The following is a 20,604-nucleotide window of genomic DNA, read 5'->3' on the forward strand; positions in this document are numbered from 1 at the left end:
CCATCTTGAAAAATAAGAGGAATGGGGTGTTGTGTGGGTGTCAACTCTTTATAGCTATGCACTGGTCCTATTGGCAGAAGTAGATGCTACTACTACTACTACATGTTGGTCCTCTGGATTAACTGTGGGTATAGGATAACTTTTTTTTTTATGGTTGAACTGGATGGACTTTTGTCTTTTTTCAGCCAGACAAACTATGTAACATGTATGCTGCCATGTTGGCACCAGGAAAACTGTTTGCTGTACCTGCTTATAATTAATAGCTGATGTTCAGCTTCAATTTGTTAGTGTAACTAAATCTGTTAATGCATCTAACACTGCCCTCTCTCCAGATTAACAATGCTACTGTCCAAAGGTGCCCCTGTACTCCTTCATCCACAGTGGAGGCACTCTAATACAGGAGGTATGTTACTGGCCATATCATCAGGTGAAAACAGAGGAGAAAAACGCCTAAAAAAAAAGCAAACTAATGCACCCACCGCATAAAATGATTGGTAAACTGCAATACTGTATAGCACATTTTTGGTTTTGGGTTTAATACCGCTTTAAGGCTGGCAATACAAGCATAATTTTTTTTTTAGATCAGCCAGCAGGCTTTTTGAAAAAAATAAAACTGAACTGATTCCCCCATCCACACAAGCAAGATGGATAGAGGAATCCTTCTCTGCTAGGCTCCATGCACACTCGGCGTTTTAATAACACTGGTAACATCAGCTGTGTAAAGTCACGTTAAAAATTTTGAGTTTTTTAGCATTCTTGTATTAGCGTTTAGCTGTGTTTTTCACGTTTACGGTTTTTAGAGGTTTTGTTGACCAAAAAAAATTAATTTTTTGATCAAAAAAAGTCCAAAAATGCTAATTTGCTGCGATTTAGCGTGTTTTACCACGTTTTGATGCGTTTTTCAGCGTTAGAGCTTTTTTACAGCTAAAAAACTCCTCTAGTAACCCACTAGTTCTGGGTTTTTTTTCCAGCCACAAAACATCCCAGCCAAAAAACACTGATTACAGCCTATGTGTGCATAGACACTTATTGGGGACTGCTCTGCTGTTAGAATACACTGATCAGTGCTGCAACCAGTTGACTGCAGCACTGAGTGAAGGACATTTTTCCAAAAAGCCAGTTCAAGAGAGGGTCCATTCTGCTCTATTAACAACCTTGTGTCCATTTACACCTGCCTACCTCGTCCAGGACCTAAAAATTGGATGGATCAGTGGTAGCCTGATGTAAACGGATACAAGTCTGTTTATATCTGGCCAACCATATTGCTATCATGGGTCCACCTGTGTCTTCTGAACACAAGCTGAATGTGCACAAATGTAGAAAACAAACTGCCATCTATGCTGTTCAGAACCAACTCAACAGGGGATCCACTTATGGACCCTTGCTGAGTGGAGCAGAGGGACATTGTATCAAAGACATACCTCCCAACTTTTGAACTTCAGAATGAGGGACACTTGAGGGAGGAAGTGACTTGCGGCATGCATAGTGTGCCATGGCAAAAATGAGTGTGGCCAAATGCGTAACAATGGGAGGGGCCTAAGAGGCATGCTTAAACAAAAGCAGAGCTTCCTTGTACCTATAAAATGTGCTTTGGTTGCTGAGCCACAAGCAAGAGTCTCACGGACACAAACCCCAGCACAATCATTTTAAAAAAAGAATAAAAAGCTTCCATTACAAAATGGTTTTGCACAAACTGTGGAAGGGCTCAAGAATGCATTGTGCACAGAGTGCAGGATTCAGGAGTGCGCTTCATACAGAGTGCAGGATTCAGGAGTGCGCTTCATACAGAGTGCAGGATTCAGGAGTGCGCTTCATACAGAGTGCAGGATTCAGGAGTGCGCTTCATACAGAGTGCAGGATTCAGGAGTGCGCTTCATACAGAGTGCAGGATTCAGGAGTGCGCTTCATACAGAGTGCAGGATTCAGGAGTGCGCTTCATACAGAGTGCAGGATTCAGGAGTGCGCTTCATACAGAGTGCAGGATTCAGGAGTGCGCTTCATACAGAGTGCAGGATTCAGGAGTGCGCTTCATACAGAGTGCAGGATTCAGGAGTGCGTTTCATACAGAGTGCAGGATTCAGGAGTGCGTTTCATACAGAGTGCAGGATTCAGGAGTGCGCTTCATACAGAGTGCAGGATTCAGGAGTGCGTTTCATACAGAGTGCAGGATTCAGGAGTGCGCTTCATACAGAGTGCAGGATTCAGGAGTGCGCTTCATAAGTGCGTTTTATACAGAGTGCAGGATTCAGAAGTGAGTTTTATACAGAGTGCAGGATTCAGAAGTGCGTTTTATACAGAGTGCAGGATTCAGAAGTGCGTTTTATACAGAGTGCAGGATTCAGAAGTGCGTTTTATACAGAGTGCAGGAGCCAGGAGTGCGCTTCATACAGAGTGCAGGATTCAGAAGTGCGCTTCATACAAAGTGCAGGATTCAGTTTTTTGCAGGTAAAAAAAAAATGTGCATTTACTATTTTTTTTCTAGGAGCCTGGAAAGCAAATGCTGGTCTCATGCAGGACTCCTGCAGACTGTAGGTGTAAGCTGTCTGCCCGTAACTCATACAGAGAGGCAGTTTCACACTGACAGGGAGAATCAATGAACTACCAGAATGCTCAACAGCGCTGTGATACTACATGGAGAACTACAAGCTGACAGCCTCAAAGGATGTCGGTGCTTGTAGTTTTCACTCTCATAGAACTCTGTGAATGACGCGGCCCTGTGGGCGGAGCCCCACATGGTTGTGCTTTTTATAAACAGTGACAGCTGGTTCGGAGAACTTCTCCCCGGCTGCAGGAGCAGGAACATGTGGGGCATGTTCCACCCTAAAAATGGGTGGGACATGTTCCACCCTAAAAACGGGTGGGGCATGTTCCACCCTAGAAACGGGTGGGCCATGTCACACGTTCCTGAAGGTGAACCTATCTATTATTACTTGCCTCTTCTACTGCCTGCTCTACTAAATTGTGATGCAGCTGGCTGAATCTACTGCATCTGACACCTAAAAACGTGTGGAACATGTCACATGTTCCTGAAGGTGAACTTATCTATTATTATTATTATACAGGATTTATATAGCGCCAACAGTTTGCTCAGCGCTTTACAATATAACGGGAGACAATACAGCAACAATACAGTTCAATACAAGAGGGAAAGGAGGGCCCTGCTCCTTGGAGCTTACAATCTAGGATACTTGCCTCTTCCACTGCCTGCTCTACTAAATTGTGATGCAGCTGGCTGAATCTACTGCATCTGACACCATCAAAGCCTGATCCCACTATATCAGGGGTAGGAAACCTTAAAAAGGTGGAGATCTACCTGAACAACATGGGAGAAGTCAAAGATCACTGGGCACGGTGTCTCCTTCTCAAACCTGATTTAAATTGCAGTACTACTGTGCACTGAAATTATGGGTGTAAATCTGGCAGGGAGGAGGCAACATATCACCCCCTCACCACCTGTCAAACACACTCAGATCGCTTCACACATTGACCTGAAGATCTCTTCTTTACTGCTGTTGGCACCACTACTGGAAACCGCTAGCCGGGATAAGGAGGTGGAAAGCAGTTAGTATCATACTGCATGGGACAGGATAGGAGCCAGTAGTTTATGCAGCTCTTGCTCCTTACTACAGCTCCAAATTTACGAGTAGTCCCTCTGTATTGCACTCTGTTTGATGCTCTGGGATGGCCGGTCAACAAGCCCAGACCACGATCTAACAGTCACCTGGCCACAATCTACAGGTTGCTGACCCCCGCCCTATATGGTTCCATGTGTTGGCACCTACGTCACTACAGGATGCAGAAGTGAGATGAGGTCCAGCAAAAGGAACCACACTGCTCAGTGGCAAACCTAGGCATGTGTATACAGTGGTACAGTCAGGTCCATAAATATTGGGACATCGACACAATTCTAAAATTTTTGGCTCTATACACCACCACAATGGATTTGAAATAAAACGAACAAGATGTGCTTTAACTGCAGACTGTCAGCTTTAATTTGAGGGTATTTACATCCAAATCAGGTGAACGGTGTGGGAATTACAACAGTTTGCATATGTGTCTCCCACTTGTTAAGGGACCAAAAGTAATGGGACAATTGGCTTCTCAGAGTTCCATGGCCAGGTGTGTGTTATTCCCTCATTATCCCAATTACAATGAGCAGATAAAAGGTCCAGGAGTTCATTTCAAGTGTGCTATTTGCATTTGGAATCTGTTGCTGTCAACTCTCAAGATGAGCTCCAAAGAGCTGTCACTATCAGTGAAGCAAGCCATCATTAGGCTGAAAAAACAAAACAAACCCATCAAAGAGATAGCAAAAACATTAGGCATGGTCAAAACAACTGTTTGGAACATTCTTAAAAAGAAGGAACGCACCGGTGAGCTCAGCAACACCAAAAGACCCAGAAGACCACGGAATACAACTGTGGTAGATGACCGAAGAAATCTTTCCCTGGTGAAGAAAACACCCTTCACAACAGTTGGCCAGATCAAGAACACTCTCCAGGAGGTAGGTGTATGTGTGTCAAAGTCAACAATCAAGAGAAGACTTCACCAGAGTGAATACAGAGGGTTCACCACAAGATGTAAACCATTGGTGAGCCTCAAAAACAGGAAGGCCAGATTAGAGTTTGCCAAACGAAATCTAAAAAAGCCTTCCCAGTTCTGGAACAACATCCTTTGGACAGATGAGACCAAGATCAACTTGTACCAGAGTGATGGGAAGAGAAGAGTATGGAGAAGGAAAGGAACTGCTCATGATCCTAAGCATACCACCTCATCAGTGAAGCATGGTGGTGGTAGTGTCATGGTGTGGGCATGTATGGCTGCAAATGAAACTGGTTCTCTTGTATTTATTGATGATGTGACTGCTGACAAAATCAGCAGGATGAATTCTGAAGTGTTTCGGGCAATATTATCTGCTCATATTCAGCCAAATGCTTCAGAACTCATTGGACGCCGCTTCACAGTGCAGATGGACAATGACCCAAAGCATACTGCAAAAGCAACCAAAGAGTTTTTTAAGGGAAAGAAGTGGAATGTTATGCAATGGCCAAGTCAATAACCTGACCTGAATCCGATTGAGCGTGCATTTCACTTGCTGAAGACAAAACTGAAGGGAAAATGTCCCAAGAACAAGCAGGAACTGAAGACAGTTGCAGTTGAGGCCTGGCAGAGCATCACCAGGGATGAAACCCAGCGTCTGGTGATATCAATGCGTTCCAGACTTCAGGCTGTAATTGACTGCAAAGGATTTTCAACCAAGTATTAAAAAGTGAAAGTTTGATTTATGATTATTATTCTGTCCCATTACTTTTGGTCCCTTAACAAGTGGGAGGCACATATGCAAACTGTTGTAATTCCTACACCGTTCACCTGATTTGGATGTAAATACCCTCAAATTAAAGCTGACAGTCTGCAGTTAAAGCACATCTTGTTCATTTCATTTCAAATCCATTGTGGTGGTGTATAGAGCCAAAAATGTTAGAATTGTGTAAATGTCCTAATATTTATGGACCTGACTGTATTTCTCCAAGAAGACAAAAACAAGCGAAGTGCTCAGCAGGAAAAGGTAAAAAATTAAAAGCCTTGAAAATTTTTTTTTAATTGTATACAAATAAACATGATCTAAAGCATCAGATTTCAAACTGGCAAATGTTCAAAAGAAAGATTAAAGTAAATATGGCCACTAACCATTATATTTGCTTCTAAGGCAGTATAGGTTGTAAAAGGAGTAATTTGTCACCGTAATACTCATAACCACACTGGAATACATAACAAGTTATGAAACCGCACACACTTCCCAGACTGCAGCGCACGTGAGGACCATGTTAGTCTGTTACTTAACTCTTTGTTTGGGAGCTTACACAACTTTCATCTGATCCCTGGTCTACTGAGTGATACTCCCCTCTCCCTCTCTCTATATAAGAGCAGCCCAGCAAGTTCAGTCATCTGTGTACCAGAGGACAGACATGGAGATCAAGTATCTGCTGCTGCTTAGTCTGCTGCTTGTGTTTGGGACTACACATGCAACTGAACAAGAACCTGACGTCTCAGATGAGTACCAGAAACCAGCATTTTGTGGCCAGTTAGACTGCCCCAAATACCAAGTGGTAAAACAATATGATGTAAGTGGGTAAAGGGGCTTTTTTTAAAGAAAATATAATCGGTAGGGTGGAAAGATCTGACCAAACACTGCAGCAAATTGCATGTCCACTGTATCTTTATTTACTTTTACCTGTAATAATCTATTATACAGGATTTATATATATATCACCAACAGTTTGAGCAGTGCTTTACAATATAAAAGGAGACCGTACAGTTACGACACAAATGAAGACAAGAGGATTAGAGGGTTACAAGGGTCCTGCTTGTGATAGCTTACAGTCTTCTGTTTGGTTTCTTCTTTATCTGTAGATGTATCTTTCTTTTCCCTCTCATCTTTCATTCCACTGTTTGTTTCTCTCCCTTCTACCTGCCTGTTTCCTTCAAGTGTGTTCCATCTTTGCCCTTTCCCACTCTGTCCTTGCACCCTTTCTCCCTTCTGTCCTGTACCTGTACACTCTTATGTCCCTTCCTACTCTGTCCTTGCTCCCTTTTGTCGCATTTTAGGTTTTTTTTGTATTGTCTCATTTTGTGGTGATGGCTAACTGTGGTCTTTACCTAAGTGTCTATCTACGTGCTATTTTGCCAATAAAAGCATACTTTTTGATGAATATTTGGGTATCGCATCTTGTCCATAATGTAGCTGCTTCTCTCTGTGAATTCTTTTTCACTTTTTCTTTTTTCTGTTTGGTTTTGGTTACTGGGCAATTTCTGTACGTCTAGCAATACCAACTATTCTCTAAAGGCCTCTATTTTTTGTGGTTATCCCTTTCGTCCTGTACCTGTACACTCTATTCTTGTCCCTTCTCACTATGCCCTTCCCTCCTAGATTGTAAGCTCCAAGGATCAGGGTCCTCCTAACCCTCTTGTATTGAACTGTATTGTTGCTGTATTGTCTCCCATTATATTGTAAAGCGCTGAGCAAACTGTTGGCGCTATATAAATCCTGTATAATAATAATAATAATGTTCCCACCTTCTTACCCTTTGTCTATATATGTACACTCTATTCACGTCCTTGCTCCCTTCTGTCCTGTACCTGTACACTCTATTCATATCCCTTCCCACTGTGTCCTGCTGTCCATGCTCCCTTTCCCCCTGCTGCACTGTTTCTGTACATGTATCCTCTGTTTATTTTCCATCCAACTTTATCCTGGTCTTAATGCCATGTCTTTCCCACTTGCCCCGTGTCTTTACATGTACACTCTCTTCATGTCCCTTACCACTATGGCCTAGTCTCTGTGTTCCCATTATCTTCTTTTCTTCTTTCCCTTTATTTGTACCTGTACATTCTATTCGTGTCCCTTCCTGTTGTTTCTTGGTTTCTGCCTTTTTTTTCTCTTGCTACACTCTATTCATGTCTCTCCCCATATTCTAATAGTCTCCAGGCTCTCTTTCTCCCTCTAGCCGTGTATCTGTATGTGTACACTCTATTCATCTCCCTTCCAACTCCCTCCTATGCTTCTATTCCCTCTCCTGCCATTTTTCTAGTCATGTTCCCTTCCATAGTGTCCTTGTCTCCTTGGTCATTTTATGCCTCTTGCCCTTTATCTGTGTACTCTATTCATGCCCCTCTCCATTGTGTTCTGGTCTCCATGCTCCCTTTCCCCCTCCTTGCTCTGTGTCTGTAAACGTACCCTCTATTTATGTTCCTTTTTCTTGTGTCTGGGTCTCCATACTTCCTTTCTCCCTGCTGCACTGTGTCTGTTCATGTACCCTCTATTCATGTTCCTTCCCGCTTTTTCCTAGTCTCCATGGTATTTTTCCCTGCCATGTGTCTGTATATTTACACTCTATTCATGTCCCTTGCCACTGTGTCCTGCTCCCTGTGCTTTTGTTTTTTGTTTTTTTTTACTCTCTTGCTCTGTGTCTGTACATGTACCCTTTGTATGTTCCTTCCCACTTTGTCCTGGTCTCAGCACTATCTCTTTCCTATGTGCCCTATGTCTTTTACATTTGCACTCTATTCATGTCCCTTACAACTATGTCCTGGTCTCCATATTCCTATCATCTTCTTTCCCTGTATCTGTACAGGTACTCTCTTCATGTCTCTTACCACTATGTCTTGGTCTCCATGGCCCAATCATCTTCTTTCCCTGCATCTGTACCTGTACACTCTATTCATGTCCTACCACTATGCCCTGGTCTCCATGTTTCTATCATCTTATTTCCCTGTATGTGTACATGTATACTCTCTTCATGTCCCTTACCACTATGTCCTGGTCTCTATGTTAATATCATCTTCTTTCCCTGCATCTCTACTTGTACACTCTATTCATGTCCCTTACCACTTTGTCCTTGTCTTCATATTCCTATCATCTTCTTTCTCTGTATCTGTACATGTATACTTTCTTTATGTCCCTTACCACTATGTCCTGGTCTCTGTGTTTCTATCATCTTTTTTCCCTGTATCTGTACATGTACACTCTATTCATGTCCTACCACTTTGTCCTGGTCTCCATGTTTCTATCATCTTATTTACCTGTATCTGTACATGTACACTCTCTTCATGCCCCTTACTACTATGTTCTGGTCTCCATGGTCCTATCATCTTATTTACCTGTATCTGTACACTCTCTTCATGTCCCTTACCACTATGTCCTGATTCCATGTTCCTATCATCTACTTTCTTTGTATCTGTACATGTACACTCTCTTCATGTCCCTTACCACTATGTCCTGGTCTCCATGGTCCTATCATCTTCTTTCCCTGTATCTGTGCAGGTACTCTGTTCATGTCCCTTACCACTATGTCATGGTCTCCATTGGAGATGAGCGAATCGAACCAGGCGAAGTGGAATTCGATACGAATTTCAGGAAAAATTAGATTCGCGTCGAATCCGAATATTTGCCTACTTCGGGTGCGCGAATCGGATTTTTCCCGATCAGCCGGCAAAAGTGTCCCTGCAGAGAGCTCCGCTATTTCTGACAGTTCTCTGACAGTTCCTTCACATGTACAGCGGTTGAAACATTGTATCTATTTGTTTCCATTTAGGATACAGATGTTTTTATTCGGAAACAGATGTTTCAACCGCTGTACATGTGAAGGAGCTGTCAGAGAACTGTCAGAAATAGAGGAGCTCTGCAGATACACTTTTTGCCGGCTTGGAATTCTTCTTATTTTCATCCTACTTCTTCTTCTTCCTCTTCATCCTCATCCTCATCCTCTTCTTCTTCTTCTGAGGATGAGGATGAAGAAGAAGAAGTAGGATGAAAATAAGAATAATTCCAAGCCGGCAAAAAGTGTATCTGCAGAGCTCCTCTATTCTGCAGATACACTTAGAGGAGCTCTGCAGATACACTTTTTGCCGGCTTGGAATTAATCTTATTTTCATCCTACTTCTTCTTCATCCTCATCCTCATCCTCAGAAGAAGAGGAGGAGGATGAAGAAGAAGAAGAAGAAGAAGAAGTAGGATGAAAATAAGAATAATTCCAAGCCGGCAAAAAGTGTATCTGCAGAGCTCCTCTAAGTGTATCTGCAGAATAGAGGAGCTCTGCAGATACACTTTTTGCCGGCTTGGAATTCTTCTTATTTTCATCCTACTTCTTCTTCATCCTCAGAAGAAGAAGAAGAGGATGAGGATGAAGAAGAAGAAGAAGAAGTAGGATGAAAATAAGAATAATTCCAAGCCGGCAAAAAGTGTATCTGCAGAGCTCCGCTAAGTGTATCTGCAGAGCTCCGCTATTTCTGACAGTTCTGTGACATTCACTCCATACAGCGGTTGAAACATTGTATCTATTTGTTTCCATAAATGGAACCATTTATGGAAACAAATAGATACAATGTTTCAACCGCTGTATGGAGTGAATGTCACAGAACTGTCAGAAATAGGCTATTTCTGACAGTTCTGTGACATTCACTCCATACAGCGGTTTCAACAACATTCACTCCATACAGCGGTTGAAACATTGTATCTATTTGTTTCCATAAATGGAAACAAATAGATACAATGTTTCAACCGTTGTATGGAGTGAATGTCACAGAACTGTCAGAAATAGCGGAGCTCTGCAGATACACTTAGCGGAGCTCTGCAGATACACTTTTTGCCGGCTTGGAATTATTCTTATTTTCATCCTACTTCTTCTTCATCCTCATCCTCATCCTCAGAAGAAGAAGATGAGGATGAGGATGAGGATGAAGAAGAAGAAGAAGTAGGATGAAAATAAGAAGAATTCCAAGCCGGCAAAAAGTGTATCTGCAGAGCTCCGCTAAGAAATAGCGGAGCTCTGCAGATACACTTTTTGCCGGCTTGGAATTCTCCTTCTTCTCATCCTTCTTCTCATCCTTCTTCTCCTCCTTCTCCTCCTCCTTCTCCTCCTCCTTCTCCTCCTCCTTCTCCTTCTCATCCTTCTTCTCATCCTTCTTCTCATCTTTCTCCTTCTTCTCATCCTTCTTCTCATCCTTCTCCTTCTTCTCATCCTTCTCCTTCTTCTCATCCTTCTCCTTCTTCTCATCCTTCTTCTCATCCTTCTCCTTCTTCTCATCCTTCTTCTTATCCTTCTTCTTCTCCTTCTCATCCTTCTCCTTCTTCTCATCCTTCTCCTTCTTCTCATCCTTCTCCTTCTTCTCATCCTTCTCCTTCTTCTCACCCTTCTCCTTCTTCTCATCCTTCTCCTTCTCATTCTTACCCTTCTCCTTCTTCTCACCCTTCTCCTTCTTCTCACCCTTCTCCTTCTTCTCACCCTTCTCCTTCTTCTCATCCTTCTCCTTCTTCTCATCCTTCTCCTTCTTCTCATCCTTCTCCTTCTTCTCATCCTTCTCCTTCTTCTCATCCTTCTCCTTCTTCTCATCCTTCTCCTTCTTCTCATCCTTCTTCTTCTCATCCCACTTCTCATCCTTCTCCTTCTTCTCATCCTTCTCCTTCTTCTCATCCTTCTTCTTATCCTTCTTCTTCTCCTTCTCATCCTTCTCCTTCTTCTCATCCTTCTTCTCATCCTTCTTCTCATCCTTCTTCTCATCCTTCTTCTCATCCTTCTTCTCATCCTTCTCCTTCTTCTCATCCTTCTCCTTCTTCTCATCCTTCTCCTTCTTCTCATCCTTCTCCTTCTTCTCATCCTTCTCCTTCTTCTCATCCTTCTCCTTCTTCTCATCCTTCTTCTCATCCTTCTTCTCCTTCTTCTCATCCTTCTTCTCCTCCTTCTCCTCCTCCTTCTCCTCCTCCTTCTCCTTCTCATCCTTCTTCTCATCCTTCTTCTCATCCTTCTCCTTCTTCTCATCCTTCTTCTCATCCTTCTCCTTCTTCTCATCCTTCTCCTTCTTCTCATCCTTCTCCTTCTTCTCATCCTTCTTCTCATCCTTCTCCTTCTTCTCATCCTTCTTCTCATCCTTCTCCTTCTTCTCATCCTTCTTCTCATCCTTCTCCTTCTTCTCATCCTTCTTCTTATCCTTCTTCTTCTCCTTCTCATCCTTCTCCTTCTTCTCATCCTTCTCCTTCTTCTCATCCTTCTCCTTCTTCTCATCCTTCTCCTTCTTCTCATCCTTCTCCTTCTTCTCATCCTTCTCCTTCTTCTCATCCTTCTCCTTCTCATTCTTACCCTTCTCCTTCTTCTCACCCTTCTCCTTCTTCTCATCCTTCTCCTTCTTCTCATCCTTCTCCTTCTTCTCATCCTTCTCCTTCTTCTCATCCTTCTCCTTCTTCTCATCCTTCTCCTTCTTCTCATCCTTCTCCTTCTTCTCATCCTTCTCCTTCTTCTCATCCTTCTTCTTCTCATCCCACTTCTCATCCTTCTCCTTCTTCTCATCCTTCTCCTTCTTCTCATCCTTCTTCTTATCCTTCTTCTTCTCCTTCTCATCCTTCTCCTTCTTCTCATCCTTCTTCTCATCCTTCTCATCCTTCTTCTCATCCTTCTTCTCATCCTTCTTCTCATCCTTCTTCTCATCCTTCTCCTTCTTCTCATCCTTCTCCTTCTTCTCATCCTTCTCCTTCTTCTCATCCTTCTCCTTCTTCTCATCCTTCTCCTTCTCCTTCTCATCCTTCTCCTTCTCCTTCTTCTCATCCTTCTCCTTCTTCTTCTCATCCTTCTCCTTCTTCTCATCCTTCTCCTTCTCCTTCTTCTCATCCTTCTCCTTCTCCTTCTTCTCATCCTTCTCCTTCTCCTTCTTCTCATCCTTCTCCTTCTCCTTCTTCTCATCCTTCTCCTTCTCCTTCTTCTCATCCTTCTCCTTCTCCTTCTTCTCATCCTTCTCCTTCTCCTTCTTCTCATCCTTCTCCTTCTCCTTCTCATCCTTCTCCTTCTCCTTCTTCTCATCCTTCTCCTTCTCCTTCTTCTCATCCTTCTTCTCATCCTTCTTCTCATCCTTCTTCTCACCCTTCTTCTCACCCTTCTCCTTCTTCTCATCCTTCTCCTTCTTCTCATCCTTCTCCTTCTCCTTCTTCTCATCCTTCTCCTTCTTCTCATCCTTCTCCTTCTTCTCATCCTTCTCCTTCTTCTCATCCTTCTCCTTCTTCTCATCCTTCTCCTTCTTCTCATCCTTCTCCTTCTTCTCATCCTTCTCCTTCTCCTTCTTCTCATCCTTCTCCTTCTCCATCTTCTCATCCTTCTCCTTCTCCTTCTTCTCATCCTTCTCCTTCTTCTCATCATTCTCCTTCTTCTCATCATTCTCCTTCTTCTCATCATTCTCCTTCTTCTCATCATTCTCCTTCTTCTCATCATTCTCCTTCTTCTCATCATTCTCCTTCTTCTCATCCTTCTCCTTCTTCTCATCCTTCTCCTTCTCCTTCTCATCCTTCTCCTTCTTCTCATCCTTCTCCTTCTCCTTCCTCATCTCCAAGGGCATTTAAATTAAAGGTACAGTGTTCTGCACTAATTTAAAGGCTCTCTGAAGCCTAGAAACCCTTTTTATAAGTTAACTTCGTAGCGAATAAATTCGCATCGAATCAAATTTCTTCCTGAAATTCGGCGAATCAGCCGAATCGAATTTTTGAATAATTCGCTCATCTCTAGTCTCCATCGTCCCATCATCTTCTTTCCCTGTATTTGTACATGTACATTCTATTCCTGTCCCTTACCACTATGTCATGGTCTGCATGGTCCCATCATCTTCTTTCCCTGTATCTGTACATGTACACTATCTTCATGTCCCTTTCCACTATGTCCTGGTCTCCATATTCCTATCATCTTCTCTCCCTGTATCTGTACATGTACTCTCTCTTCATGTTCCTTTCCACTATGTCCTGGTCTCCATGGTCCCATCTTATTTTTTTCCCTTTATCTGTAAATGTACACTCTATGCATGTCTCATCCCGTTGTGTCCTGGTTTTTGTGCTTTGTTTCTCCCTCTTTCTCAGTGTCTAATTCATGTCCATTCCCACTTGTCTTGGTCTCCATGCTTTTTCCTGCATGCTCCATCTTTACATTTACACTTTTATGTCCCTTACTACTGTCCTAGTCTCTATGCTCCTTCTCTTTCTTGCCATGTAATGATACCAGTATACTCCACTCATTCACCCCTTCCTTGGTCTCCATGCTCTTTCTCCCTCTTAAATGTATATGTACACTCTATTTATCTTCCTTCCAACTATATCCTGGCGTCCATGCTCCCTTTTTGTCCTGTCTGTAAATGTACATTCTGATCATATCCCTTCATGTCCCTTCCCACTGTGTCCTGGTCTCTATTCTCTCTCCTGTCCTGTATCTGTACATGTATCCTCTATTCATATCCCTTCCCACTGTGTCCTGGTCTCTATTCTCTCTCCTGTCCTGTATCTGTACATGTACCCTCTATTCATGTCTTTTACCTCTGTATGCTCCCTTTCTCCCTCTTGCCATGTGTTGATACATGTTCACTCCATTCATGTCTCTTCTCATATTCTACTACTCTCAATGCTTTTTCCCTCTTGCCCTGTCTCTGTACATGTACACTCTATTCATGTCCCTTTCCATTGTGTCCTTGTCTCCTTGGTCACTTTATCCCTCTCACCCTGTATCTGTAACTCTATTCATGCCCCTTCCCATTGTGTGCTGGTCTCTGTTCTCCCTCTTACTTTTTGTCTGTATATGTACCCCCTCTATCCATGTCCCTTCTTACTTTGTCCTGGTTTCCAACCTCTCTCCTGCTTGCCCAATGCATTTACATTTGCAATTCTATTCATGTCCCTTCCCAGGTGTACTGGTCTCTATGGTCCAATTTTTCCTCTTGCCCTGTGTTGATACATGTACACTCCATTTATGTACCTTTCCATAATCTCCTATTCTCCATGCTCTCCATCTTTCCCCGTGTCTGTACATGTACACTCTATTAACAACCCTTTCAACTGTATCCTGTGTCCACGTTCCTTCTTGTCCTGTGTCTGTACATACACATTCCATTAATTTCCTATCTCACTGTGTGCTATCCCCATGCTCCCTTTCTTCCATGGACCTTCTGTTGGTGCTGTTCTTCCATGTTCCACTCTTGCATCACTGACATATGTTTAATATCTAAAAATGGGGATGTACGATGGCTGTAGAAATCCCATGTTCTATATGTACAGAATTACAAACACAATAACTGTATGCAAATATAGTTAAGAAGTCATGGAAGCTAGTGAGATTTATTTTGCATTCTAGTCATTTGGTTTACCCACACTTAATATGTGCTTATATCTTGTATTTATAAAAAAAAAAAGTTTGTGGGCAGTAAAAGCACTTTTGTTAAAGGGAAGGCATGATGAATTTTAAGTGAGTGTAGTTGATTTCAAGTGTTAATAAACCCAGGAGCCTGCATTCACTATATCTGGTCTCCCACAGTACACATAACATGGAAATGCAATTACTTTAGTAAATATAAACTGCTAAATACCTTTTTCTTATCAGCAGTTAGAGCAGTCTTGTTACTTCTATTGGTGTCCAGCAAAGTACTGGTTAAAGCTTGTAGGAGGCTGCATAACCCCTGACCCTGCACTGATTGGCCCTGTGCTGATCACATGCACTCTCACAAGAGGAAAAAATACTCTCTAGCAATACACACCAAACTGAGGATGTGCAACTTGCCCCCAAAGCTCTGTTCTATCAGCACATGAATTGAGGACTGTGGAAGAAGGGGAGTATCAAAGCAGACCAGATCTTTTTACACAATGAAGAGGGTTAACCCCTTAGGTTACGCAGTGAGTATAACAAGCATGCTTTACTGCATATACAGACTGATTTTACTGTTGTGGGTTTAGTAACACTTTAAGTGAGTTGTTGCAGTGATTGCTCAAATAATTTTTGATACATTTTATCTGATATGTATATATTCTGTGTTAGTGTATTAAATTAGGAGTTTCCTACACCAGAACAGTGGTTCTCAATTTATAATCATTAAAGGCAAAACTCTGCTTTGCTCATGTAGTAGGACTGTCTTCGCACCACCATGTGACAGCCATGGGCCAATCACCAAGCACCAGAACTGTCACATGCTCCTTCCTACCTAAAAATAATGGATATTTTCTTCTCTCCTAGGAACTAAATGTTGTGGCAGGGGAGCAAAGAAAATGTATGTGCTGCCAGGAGACTGAGCATTAAAACAAACTTTGTTTTCCTTTGTCCCGCTTGGGGAGATTAGAAAAAAAAAAAAAAACATAAAGGTCCCAAATGGTAGTTTAAAAGGTTAATCAGATGATTGGGGGACAACAAAATGCAAAGTATTAAAACACATTGGGAGGTATGACTAGCCTTGTATAGTGCAGAGGGCAATGGCTGAAGATAGATGCCATGGATCACGTCTAATAAAAACAGTACAACTTGTCTACAAAATGTTTCCATTCAGTAAGTATGCTGTATGTTGGAGAACACAAATGCTATTCAGTATGTGCTGTTTAAACTGGTGACCATTAATTCATTTAATTAGCTTTTTTTTTTTTACATTTCAGAAATTTGAACATCGTGCATATGAAGCCACTCGATGGGTAAGAACTCCACTTGAAAGTGATTTCTTTGGCCTGGGAATGGTGAAAAGCTTCAGGCGCTTGTACAAGTATATCACTGGGTCAAATGCTGAAGGTTTGATACTTTATTTTGTTCTGATGAAATGTCATTAAAGTGTTACTAAACTCATGACCCTGAATTCACGATATCTGGTCTCCCACAGTACACAGACTGCATGACCCCTGACCCTACGTCTGGACAGTGCAGTGCTGATCACATACACCCTTCTAAAAAACAAAAAACCTCTTTAGCACTACACTCCAAACTGAGCATGTGCAGAGTGACTCATAGAGCTCTGTACTATCAGCTGATGGATTGGGGACAGTAAAAGAAGGGGAGGATCAGAGAAGACAGAATCAAACAGCCTTTTTTGCACAGTGCAGAGAATTAACCCATTAGGTTCCACAGTGAGTATAACAAGCATGCTTTACTGTATATACAGACCGATTTTACCATTGTGGGTTTAGCAACAGTTTAACTAACCACCTTTTTTTTAAATCATACCATAAAGCTAAGGCGTGAGCATTCTTTGGGCAAATGTTTCATTCGTAGGGGGAAGTGTAAATTGACTATGGAGTTGAGGAATAAAATAAGGTATGAAGGTATCTCATCATAAAGCAATGGGGTGGGTCACAGAGGGGGAGCTCATTAAGGACCACCAGGAAAGCAAGTAAATTGGTGGGAGTCTGTGGATAAAGTAGGCAGAGTGGCCATAGAAACAGAGAAGCCAGAGTGGTGTGTGCTCCACTGGGACAGCATGCAGAAAAGGGACAATCCATGGACTGGATGGTGAAAAGAATGGAAGCAGAAATGGTGCTAATCCTAGATTTGGGGGAGTCAGCATATATGAACAATTGTATTTCCCAGCAGACTTACAGCTAGGCAGCAAAGAAACAAATTACTGTTTCTACAATTTGCATTTAAAAATGGCTTTTTCATTGTGCAACATCTGCAAATATATGTGGTAGTCTCATTGCCTCATCAAGGTGGTGGTTGCCATTCTTGCTCATCATATATGTGTAGCACTACCCTCTTGAGGACCGCTGTGTTTCCAGATTCCCCTTAGCTCCACACAGCCAGGCAACATGCATTTTCCACACTTGCGTCCACAGTCAGTGAACAGTCCTTGAACTTGCTTTTTTGATATGTTATTAGAGGAAATAACTTGGATAGGGTAAAAAGGATTATGGAATGCCCGATTTTCCTGGAATGTGGTCCATCTTTGCAGATTATGAGCAACTGCCCCTTGTGGGCTAGGGACTCTCAGTCCCTCTTGAAAATCAGCTTAGCTTGCTGCAAACTATATGCAGATGTCTCCTCTCCCATGTAGAACTGCTCCCAACTCCAGAGCCTGCAGACACTACCAGCCCTCCTGGCTGCTCTGAAGATCTCCCAGGACAAGGATAAAGGATTAAGCACAGTGCTGTCCTTTGAAAGCTTGCTACATGTGGCAGTCTCTCCCCTTGTAAATCCCTGAAATCCCTGGGTGTGCCGATGTACTCACTTTGTCCTCCTTGCTCCCAGGTCTTGATCCTGTTCAGGACACACTGCTGAATGGACCCTCCTGGGCTGCACCCCCCCAGACCTAGGGGACCCCTCCCAGGCCACCGACAGTCTCCTCAGCATTGCATCTTCCACCTGATTGCCTTTCCAGCCTCTCCCATGTTTATGGGCTGGTCCACGACTCAACCTGGGATTGGTTGAACTCCCATAAACAGATTAGGTCTCCACCTCTTCCTCCTACTGGCTTCTGGAATGTACCAATGGTCCTCCAGACCCAGGTGGAGGCGATAGTCCTAACCTGTTAAGCCATACAGCTTGACCTGCAGTAACCCAACCTTAATCCTAGACTCACACAGTTACCATGAGTCTAAATATTTAATCATTACAACATCCAATGGTGACAAGACCCAGCATAATAAAGTGCATTCGGGATGTACAACTTTGCATTGCTGGTAGGGGGGCTGTGATGACAGGAGACCCCATGCATTGCTTAAGTAGTTTGAATGAGTGGAACATTCCCAATTAAGGTGTATATAGATGTTACCACACAGCAAAATATCTTGTTACACCGGTTCCACAATTATGCAATTGTTCGATATAAAATTGTGTAAGGGGCAATAGCAATTGGGCATTTAAAGCTGAACTCCAGGCAAACAGCTAAATACACAGATAAAATATATAAAAAAGCGGTTTTACACATCAAAGGCGTATTTGCCCATCCATTTCTGGGATTTTTACAATTCTGCCACACAGCACAACTCTGACTGGTTGGAGATGCTATCTGAACCAGTTTCACATTTACATACAGTTTTATCTTCCACCCCACTGTGTAACTAAATTGTGAACAGAAAAGCAGTATGAGTTTATAAATCTGTCACTCTGCTCTTTCCTCATATCAGCAGGCTGCTTGCGCAAAAAAATAAATGTAAAAGTGTAACTAAACCTCAAGAACAAAGTGATATTACTGCAGCTTACCAGTCCTTAGATGTGGCGGCTGCATTTGTGTTTCTCTTTTCTCACTGGCAATCTTGCAATTAACCTGACCTAGGGAGACCGTACTAAGTAGCATAGTCATTCTATGGCAGGATGTGTTAGAACTATGTATCACTATCCCCTTAGGAGTTGCTGAGTTTTTTTGGGCTCCCTGACGTTCTGGACCGCTTTCTGAAAGCCCAACCCCTGCTGACACCACAAGATTCTTTTGACCAGAGTAGATTACCACTAGAAAGCAGACTTGCAGACAAAGCAGAGTAAACTGATATGAGGTTTATATTAAACTTAAATGTCAGCTTAATTAAACAGTACAAAATGGTATTGATATGTGCAGGGGTATATTTACCACAAAGCAAACAAGGCAGTTGCCTAGGGCAGCATTTTTCAGGGGGGCAGTACCTCTCCCCAGAGGAAGGGATGAAAGAAGGGCCATGTGCTCCATAAGAACCAGGTGGGATCCAAGAGAGGCTGCGGGCTGCTTAATGGTGTATGTAGAGCCTGACTCTCATTTCCGGGGATGTCCGAAGATGAAGATGAGTGTCTCTCTCTCTATTGCCGGGGGGGGGGGGGGGGGTTAGTGGAAGGCTCTCCCAGGTAGGGGTGTTGTTGGTCAATGTCAGGTTCTCTCCACAGGGGGGGGGGGAAAGGAAGGGGGTGGGTTGGTGTTGGTCGGTGTCTGTGGGAGCAGATGATTTTTGTGTTGCCTAGGGCAGCACAAAACCTAAATACACCAATGGATAAGTGTAACAACTCTATGCAAAGAAACACATACAGTAGAATCTCATCAGTTTTAGCAGGCCTGCTTTTCAGAAGTTATCGCAATACCTCCAACCTGAGCTGTAGTCAATCCCCAGTGAGCAATGAAAACTAGCAACAGTTGAACTAACTCACTTTGAGCCCTCAGAATCTGATGGCGAGGTTTCTAACTGAGCTCAAAATAGCTCTTTGACCAGGGTATTCATTGTCCCTTTAAATGCAGTGAGGATTCTTCTGCGCACTTGTTGGGGCCCAGTTGGTGCACAAGTAAACAGTGATGTAGGTGACAGTTCCTTTAAGGATTAACACAAGTAGAGGAAGAAGAAAAGACTGAGGGGGAAAAGAGCAGCTTTAGGCAAATAAAGTGTGAAAACTGGCAGTAGGGCTTGGCAAAGGGTCAACTCTACTCTGGGCTGCAGTAACCAATGGCAACAGTGGTAGAAGTTCCTTTAAGAGGGTAGGCCAATGGTTAAGGGAGCACTTGTGTGATCTGGCCTGCAGAGGGCATGCACTGCAGTCAGCTCTGATGTTTGGACTATGCTGCAAATGTGTTCAGCAGTAGTGGCTATGGGAACTAGGCCGCAACGTGCGTTAACTGAATGCAATATCCGCAACTGTGTGCAGGAAAAGTAACAGATATGAGGAGAATGTCAGTTTTCTCTTTAACTGGGGTACTGCCCAGGGCACTGCCATCTTGTGTCTGTTTCAGCATCCTGCAACTGACATTGCAGCAGGGTGTTACAACTTCATAACAGTGGGGTATATTTTTTATTCCACAGATGGAGATGGCAGAGAACAATGCGAACTTATAACTTCCTATTGGCTCTGACTCTGGACTGTTATCAGCTCACAAGATTTCTGGCTGGATGAACAGCTATGTTATTTTGCACTTGGGAGCTGATACAATAAAATGCTTAAAGTGGTAGTAAACTGAATATGCAAGGTGATTGCATACCTTAGAATGAAATCCTCCACCGCTGACGGGGCTTCCATCTTCACCCAATCATGCTTCGGGGTTCACGAGCTCCGGGTATGCCATTCCGTCAGAACGCATGCGCTGGCTGCCAGAAAGATTGAATATTTCCTAAACTGCATGTTTGGAGATATGTTACCTACAGGTACGCTTATTATAATCTTACCTGTACGTAAAAATCACAAAGCCGACTTTACTACCGATTTAATAAAAACCCTTTAAATGGTATAATTAAAGTAGAACTAAAAGCAAAGCTTGCTTAATTTTGAATAAGGTAAGGAAAGGTCCATTTTATTTCCAGTCCCACTGAGAGATTTCTCTTCACTTCCTGTCCCATAGCCAAACAGGAAGTGAGAGGAAATTCCTCCAAAGTAAGCGAATCCCTGGTTGTCT

At 42.8% G+C, this 20,604-nt stretch overlaps 1 protein-coding gene across 1 annotated transcript in view; it reads left to right on the forward strand.

Moving 5' to 3' along the window:
* The first annotated feature begins 5,934 nt into the window (after positions 1-5,934).
* The window catches only part of LOC149468717 (heme-binding protein 2-like), a 28,004-nt gene continuing 13,334 nt past the window's right edge, over positions 5,935-20,604 (forward strand). Inside the window, exons 1-2 of the mRNA XM_089669812.1 lie at positions 5,935-6,122; positions 15,932-16,061. Of these exons, the coding sequence (XP_089525938.1) occupies positions 5,967-6,122; positions 15,932-16,061 (286 nt within the window). The 5' untranslated portion in view covers positions 5,935-5,966. The remainder of the gene's footprint in view (positions 6,123-15,931; positions 16,062-20,604) is intronic.

The sequence above is a fragment of the Staurois parvus genome, unplaced genomic scaffold (assembly GCF_062004578.1).
Source record: "Staurois parvus isolate SC_StPar_1 unplaced genomic scaffold, SC_StPar_1.0 ptg000081l, whole genome shotgun sequence".
NCBI lineage: Eukaryota > Metazoa > Chordata > Amphibia > Anura > Ranidae > Staurois > Staurois parvus.